The sequence below is a fragment of the Nematolebias whitei genome, chromosome 16 (genome assembly GCF_014905685.2).
Source record: "Nematolebias whitei isolate Nwh7 chromosome 16, NemWhi1, whole genome shotgun sequence".
Taxonomy (NCBI): domain Eukaryota; kingdom Metazoa; phylum Chordata; class Actinopteri; order Cyprinodontiformes; family Rivulidae; genus Nematolebias; species Nematolebias whitei.
In genome coordinates, this window is record NC_056513.1 from 9589672 (window position 1) to 9597605 (window position 7934).

The 7934-nt window shown below is 42.5% G+C and overlaps 1 protein-coding gene across 1 annotated transcript in view; it reads left to right on the plus strand.

Annotated features, from left to right (window-relative positions):
* LOC119422737 (protein AF-17) overlaps positions 1–285 on the plus strand; it is a 29081-nt gene extending 28796 nt beyond the window's left edge. Inside the window, exon 20 of the mRNA XM_037690132.1 lies at positions 111–285. Coding sequence (XP_037546060.1) covers positions 111–146 — 36 coding nt within the window. The 3' untranslated portion in view covers positions 147–285. The remainder of the gene's footprint in view (positions 1–110) is intronic.
* Positions 286–7934: the final 7649 nt, after the last annotated feature.

A 7934-nucleotide genomic window follows, 5' to 3' on the forward strand; every position in this document is an offset into this window, starting at 1 on the left:
TACTGAAGAACTGCATCATGATGCGATTGTGGTTGATGTTGCATCATTTCCTGTTAACATCAGGTGTTGGTGATGTCAGTTTAAGAGCATCTTGTGTTTTTTGTTTCCAGGCTGCAGGAGACAAAGGAGGAAACAAGAACGGCTGATGTAACTTCCTGTTGGAGCAGCTCGAGGTCGACTCGTCGCCTCCTCCTGACAAACGTCATGAATGTATCAGCGGACGGAGAGAAGCTTCTCTTTTCACATCCTCGTTAACAGACGTTCCTCCACTAGTTTTTAGTTTTTCCCAGGCAGCTTTCAGAGAGCATGATGGTGGTCTCTTTTCAAATTGCACTAATTTAGCTCGACCAATGGGAGCTGCGTCTGCAGCTCGTCACCGCCGGAGGAGGGTGGGCTTTTATTTTGAAGTTTCCGAGCACTGAGACCTCCCTCTGCTGCTCAAACCAGCGTCGGCGAGGAAAAAAAACAGTTCAGCCACTTCGAGCAACCTCAGCCGTCTTCCGTCAGACTTCGTCTTCCCGTTTGAGCTCTCCCAGTTTCACCCGGTCTTCGGCTCGTCGCTTCTTCTCGTGTAAAGGATAAACGTAGTTGCGTCTTCTTGTGGTTATAAGCTAGTTATTACCTCAAACTGTTTTTATTTGGTGCGCGCTCGTCACCACGGTAGCCTTCGGAGGGTGGAAACTCCGCCCACTGTGGTGTTGGGACTCTTGTCCGTGTCAAAACGACAAACTTTCATTTCCTTCCTGTTGCTGCGGAGATTTAACGGATCAAACCAAACATTTGGAAACTGTTAAACAGAAGTTGTTTTTTCTGTGTGCACTTCGTGTTATTTAACAGCATAGACAGCTTCTCGATGGGGTGGGGGGGTCCTGAGGTTGTACAACCTTCACCAGGATGTAAAGAAACCGCAGATCCAACCAAGGAGTGAAAACTGGGTCCAAACCAGTAGAACCTCCTCCAGTACCAGAACCCTCAGTGGGTTCTGTTGGTCTCTCGTGGTTCTGGAGGAACTGTGGCCCACTCTTCTGTCCAGCGTTGCTTCAGTTCACTGAGGTTTGTAGACTGGACTCCGTTGGTTCTGATCCGTTCTGTTGTAGATCAGCTGCTGTGTTCTGGATCATGGTCCTGTTGGACCCAGTTTGGTCCAAACTTCAGCTGTTGGGACTCCAGAACCCTTTGGTCTACAGGGGAGTTCTGGTCTACTCAGTGACTGACAGGAGCCCAGACCATCAGCCCTTCACCACCGTGCTGACAGCTGTGAAGAGCTGTTTGCTGCAGTACATTCTGGGTAAACATCTGTCCTATGGTCTGGTTCTGGTCCAGAAGTTGTGCTGCCATGTTTTTAGAGAAGAGGTCACGACCTTTGACCTGTAGAGTCATTGCACGGTCTGACCTTCAGGGTGAATGCTGGGAGCCGTTCTTAATGTTTTCCACTTGTGAATAATGTCTCTGTAGAACGAGGTCCAGATGGTTTTAAAATGACCTTTGACCCTTTCCAGATGGATCAAGTTTCTTTTCTGAGGTTATTGCTGATGTCCTTCCAGCTTGGCATTGTTTTCAAACGTATGTTCCGATAACACTGGTCCCACTGATCAGTCAGCACCTCTGACACCCTGTGGACCTGTTGGGTTTAGTTCAGCTTTAATAAATCCGAATCGTGAAACTGTTGACCTCACAGACCCACTTCCTGTTCCTCCTGACCTCACCTGGTTTATTGTTCGTGAGTATTTTGCACTCTGTCCGGAGGTTTTTGTCCTTTACAGTTAAATCTCAACTTTTTTTTTTTTTTTGCAATAGATGCTGCCTTAACGACGGTAGGTTTCACAGAGAGCCGGCGGCTCAACTCCGTCCTCGCTTTACGTTTGTTTTTTAACATTTTATAAAACGAGCTTGTTTCTACTTTTGATAGCCGACTGAAGCAGCCGAAACACGTGAATAAACGAGCCAAACGTTTCTTACCCTTTGGTTGGGAGGCAGAGCAGAACTGTTCTTGTTTGATCTGTACTGTGACTCTTGTCGGCACTGAAAGCTTCTCACTTGGTTCTGACCCGTCTCGTTTTAGTTTGGTCTTTGTTTTGTTGCCTGTCAGAACCCTCACATGACCTTTTTGTTCATTTCAGTAGAGCAGCTGATAAAAACTGTAGCAGAAGGAAAATATTTTATTTACTCCGAACAGGACCTTTGTTTACCAACAGCTGGAGGATTAGGAAAATAAATACAAATAAAAAGTCCAGCTGTTTCTCAAGCGGTTTCTTTGTCTTGTTGCACTGGGGCGCTTAGAGCCCAAATGTAAACTGTTTTTTTTTTTTAGTACTTTTTTATACGTTGGAATAGGAGTTGTAAACTTTAATATGTTTGTGTAAAAACACATCCATCGTTTTAAGCTTTGAGGGTCTGGGTAACCCAGACGATCCGTGTTCTGAATGTCGTACTGTGTATCTTTAACATGTGGCAACGTTTTCGGCCCAGTTCTGTCCGAGGCGTCCGCTCGTCGGGGTGTGGAACGCATGAAATGCAGCGGCGTCTCTTTAAAGCGCAACGAGTTCTAACTATGCATCCGTTTAAATGCATCGTTTCCCCGATCAGACGAGAAGAAGGAAGGAGCACTGAACGCACGTCGTGATGTAAATTTAATTTGATCGAATTCGACGATATTCAGATGAAAATCCCTGTAAAGTATTTTGATATTTTTGTGTGTAAAATTAAAGACGACCTTTTTCTTGTCAATAAATGTATTTTACCGAGTTGTTTCATCTCGTGCACGGCTGACTTGGTTTGTCTTCGAGTTCTTTAAAGTCCAAAGTAAAGGGATAATTCGGATCATCTGGAGTGGAGTTCTTTGGAAAGGTTACATGGGCAGTATCTTACCTGCTGCAGATAGCTTTTTGACCCATCTGTTTGGAGAAATAGTTTATTTCTGACTGGATTAAAGTGGATTGTTGCCATTTTAGACTCCAGTCTCCTTTGGATGCTCAAAAGATCTGGCAGATCTTTAAAAATCACTTGATATTTTGGAAATTAAAGGTTAAAGTTACAGCTGAAAGTTTTTAAACATCCTTCTGTTACAAAAGCTTGTTTCATATACGTTACCCAAATATCACCCGCTGCAAAAAGCAAATGGTGGGAGAGAATATTTGTAAATATAATTTCTCTGAGCAGGAAAGGATTTTATGATGGTAGAAAAAATATTTATGTTTGGTTTGAGCTCTCCCACGTTTGTCCCTGAAACAAAAACAAAAAGATTTTGAAAAAATAAGACATGAAGTACATGGTGCTTATCAGAAAATGCTGTAACCAAATTTAAACAATCTCTTCCATCAATGTTTTCCTCTGTCTTGCAGAGTAATGCATCAGAGAACAGAGACTTGCATCATCTAGTTGATCATCTTACAACTTCAATCCAAACTTCACTTGATAAAATTGTTCCACTGAAAAAGAAAGTAATCAATCAGAGGAAACTGGCTCCTTGGTTCAATTCTGTTGCACACTTAAAGCAGGCATCTAGAAACCAGGAGAGAAAACTTGGAAAGATAGTTTAACATATAAAAAAGCTCTCCGTAAAGCTAGAGCTTTATATTACTCATCTTTAATAGAGGAGAATAAAAATAACCCTAGGTTTCTGTTTAGTACTATTGCTAGACTAATTAAAAGTCCCATTTCTGTTTAACCATGGATCCCTACAACTATAAGTAGTGATGACTTCATGAGATTTTTTATAAAGAAAATTATTTCAATTAGAGAGAAAATTCAAACCATCCTTCCTTCTACCATCTTTAGTCCCCTGTCAAATGAGGCAACTTTAAAAATTTCACTAGAGCCTGATTTTTGTTTGGACAGTTTTTGTCCTGTTGAGCTCTCTGAATTGTCAAAAATGATAACCTCATCCAAACCATCCACATGCCTGCTAGATCCCATCCCAACCAGACTGTTTAAAGAGGCATTTCCCCTAATTAATGTCCACATTTTGGATCTACTTAATTTGTCTTTAATGGATGGTTATGTACCACAGAGCTTTAAGGTTGCTGTAATTAAACCTTTACTTAAGTCTGACCTTGATTCAGAAATTCTGGCCAACTATAGACCTACAGGTCCTTCTCAAAAAATTAGCATATTGTGATAAAGGTCATTATTTTCCATAATGTAATGATAAAAATGAAACTTTCATATATTTCAGATTCATTGCACACCAACTGAAATATTTCAGGTCTTTAATTGTTTTAATACTGATGATTATGGCATACAGCTCATGAAAACCCAAAATGCCTGTCCCAAAAAATTAGCATATCATGAAAAGGTTCTCTAAACAAGCTATTAACCTAACCATCTGAATCAACGACGTAACTCTAAACACCTGCAAAAGCTTCCTGAGGCTTTTAAAAACTCCCAGCCTTGTTCATTACTCAAAACAACAATCATGGGTAAGACTGCCGACCTGACTGCTGTCCAGAAGGCCATCATTGACACCCTCAAGCAAGAGGGTAAGACACAGAAAGAAATTGCTGAACGAATAGGCTGTTCCCAGAGTGCTGCATCAAGGCATCTCAGTGGGAAGTTTGTGGGAAGGGAAAAGTGTGGCAGAAAACGCTGCACAACGAGAAGAGGTGACCGGACCCTGAGGAGGATTGTGGAGAAGGGCCGATTCCAGACCTTGGGGGACCTGCGGAAGCAGTGGACTGAGTCTGGAGTAGAAACATCCAGAGCCACCGTGCACAGGCGTGTGCAGGAAATGGGCTACAGGTGCCGCATTCCCCAGGTCAAGCCACTTTTGAACCAAAAACAGCGGCAGAAGCGCCTGACCTGGGCTACAGAGAAGCAGCACTGGACTGTTGCTCAGCGTCCCGTCCCTCCTGGGAAACACGACCAGACGGTGACAACGCTCTCCAATCGAGCTCATCAATGTGCTTTTCAGGCAGCCGCAGCTAACAACAACGTGGCACTGCTAGCATATAGCGTGTCCAAGAGGCTGGAGGCCGCAGATCTACCTGAGGAGACCAAGAGCTCCCTCTGTAAGGCAGCCGACGCCATCCTCAACATGTGTGCCTCTTCTGTGGTTTGCCTGTCCAGGATTGCAGCGTGGATGACGATGATTCAGCGATCCACCTGGCTTCGTCACTCCCCCTCGCTGCCGAAGAAACTGCACAGAGACCTGATGGAGGGCCCCATCACCAGCGGACGCGCTGTTCGGGAGCAGCTTCAAAGCCATGCTGGCAAACTCCAAGCAGTCGGAGGAGGTGTCGGAGACTGTGCGCCACCTCATCAAGCCACGCGGCTCATCCCACCCCCCGGCCAGAGACTTGTGAGCAGAGGCAGAAGCAACGACGTTCCACGGCCGCGTCGTCTCACTCAGCTCCACCACCAGCCCTGCCCTGTCCTGTCCTGCTTATGTATTTTTTTTGTTCTAATTGTTCCTCAGGTTGTTCATCTCTGTTCCCTGACTGCCTGTTGATCCATCCTCCTGGTCCTGTTGATCCTGGATCATCAGATCCTGACATGTCCCCGTCCTCTGAGGACACATTTTCATCTTTCCCTCATCTCACTCGCCTCATTTCTGTTTCTTCCTCAGTCTCTGAAATTACAACGTCACTGTTAGAATGAAGATTATTGTTCAATAAAAATATGACATGTCTTATTTAACACTGTTCGTACCAAAGTTTAATTTAGAACAACATGTGTGATCACTGGTCAGATCACTGGTCAGTGGAAGTTCTGCTGTTCTTCTCATCTGGTTCTGGTCCATGAACAAATGGTTGAACCTCCTTCAGTCTCACACGTCCTCACTGTGTCTCTGTCTCACACGTCCTCACTGTGTCTCAGTCTCACACGTCCTCACTGTGTCTCTGTGAACTGTCCTCTCTCTAAATGTGCCTGTAGAGTGACATTAGTTTATTTTCTTGAACATTTCTTTGACAGTTAAACATTTTGAGCCCTGATTGAAAATGTTTGTGCAGATTAAATTTACAGCTCTCACTTTGTGTTGTTGTGATGATGATGATGGTGCTGCTGCTGACTTGACATGATGTCATTAATAAACAGTATAAATGGCAGTAAAAGTACTTTATTAAAGCTTGTTTTACATTTTACATATTTTATAATAAATTGTTTGGAAATTTATTTTTGCACAGTTAACACTTATTTTGTCATCTGTTATGATTTGAACTAGAAACAGTTTCATTTAAATTAACATTTTAATCAACGAATTACAGTTTTACAATAGTTGTCAGGCTACAATCAACTCAGTTATCAGGTACTTGGTTGCCATAAAAAAACGACAAATACAACAATTATATTCAGGTCTCTCTTGTAAATGAGTCCTCGTGGCTCAATGGGACGAACTTGTTTAAATAAAGGTTGAATTAATATCTTCTATAGAAATCATGAATTCATCCAGATGATCTGAGGTAAACTGGAGCAGATCTGAACTGCTGCATGGAGGACAAGGTGGAGCATTACCCTGCAGAGAACATCAGAAACAGCTTTATAACAGGTGTTACTCTGATCTTTAACGTGTGTAACGTTATAAAACACTGATATGACTATATTGATCATTGTATTGCATATACTTTGTTTTTCTAACAAATATGTGTTGGCAGTCTCGTTTCCTTCTATAATGATAAATGTATCAGCCGCTTCTAAAAACGCTTTGATAAAATGCAGTCTGTGAAATAATCAGTAATCAGTTAAGTAATCAGTTCGTTACTGCTCAATAACTACAGAAAGAAGTCAGGTAAAGTAAGAAAAGTCGACTTTGGTGTTATGTTGCGCCAGCAGCCGTTCAAACTGACTGACAGCGATGAACTGTTTGGAACTATTGGGAGCTGCATGAACCATGTGACCGCGTATCGGCGAGTTCAAAGAGTGTCGCAACTCTCTCTTTATAGGGCTCTGGGCAGAACCAACCAGTGAGACTGATTACACAATGAGGAAAACGATAAAGAAACTCCTGTTCAACATATAACTGATTAAATGCAAAACTGACAATAGCTTAAAACTTCTACTCGTTCAACATTCTTCTTTTAACATTAATAAAACACATGTCCGGATACCTTTATAACCTTATTACAGTTGGATCAGAGTGTAACTCCACCTGCCGTTACACGCAACAGTCAATGTTAAGTAGCTGCTAATGCTAGGTAGCCGCTAACGCTAGCTTCTGTCTGACAGAACTCGCTCCGTTACACACCTGAATATGTGACCACAAACCCTGTACCAATCTTATTCATTACTTCATACTTTAGGAGGGACAGTTTTCACCCGTTTCACACACTACCAACCTGGAAACGAGTTAATAATGTCCGTGAGTGAAGAAGCAAACTTCCATCTTCTTCCCTAAACTCAGTCTGAGGGGGGAGAGCTCCTCACTCTGGGTATTCTTGGAAACGACATCCATCCTCCTTTGGTTCGATCCTTTTCCCTTCTAGTTTTGACAGTTTTTCAGTCAGCTTCAGACCCAATTTTCTTGTCCCTTACAGGTAACAATAAAATTATGTAATGATTTATACCCTTGATTTTCTTGTCTTGTAATAAACAAATTGTGGATAAAACTCTCAAAATAGAGTGTATTACACATGCAAAGTAGGTGAAGCAGCCATTTTGATTCAAGATGGCTGCCATAGCTATCTCAGCATACATAAAATACAGCAAAATGAATTAACGCTGTGAGCCATTTTGGTTCAGCATTTAATGCAGTGCATTGCCTTGCGAAGCCATTTTGATTCAACATGCAAGCTAAACGAAGCGGCCATTTTGATTCAACATGCAAGCTAAACGAAGCAGCCATTTTGATTCAACATGCAAGCTAAACGAAGCGGCCATTTTGTTTCAACATGCAAGCTAAACGAAGCGGCCATTTTGTTTCAACCTGCCAGCTAAACAAAGCGGCCATTTTGTTTCAACATGCCAGCTAAACGAAGCGGCCATTTTGATTCAACATGCCA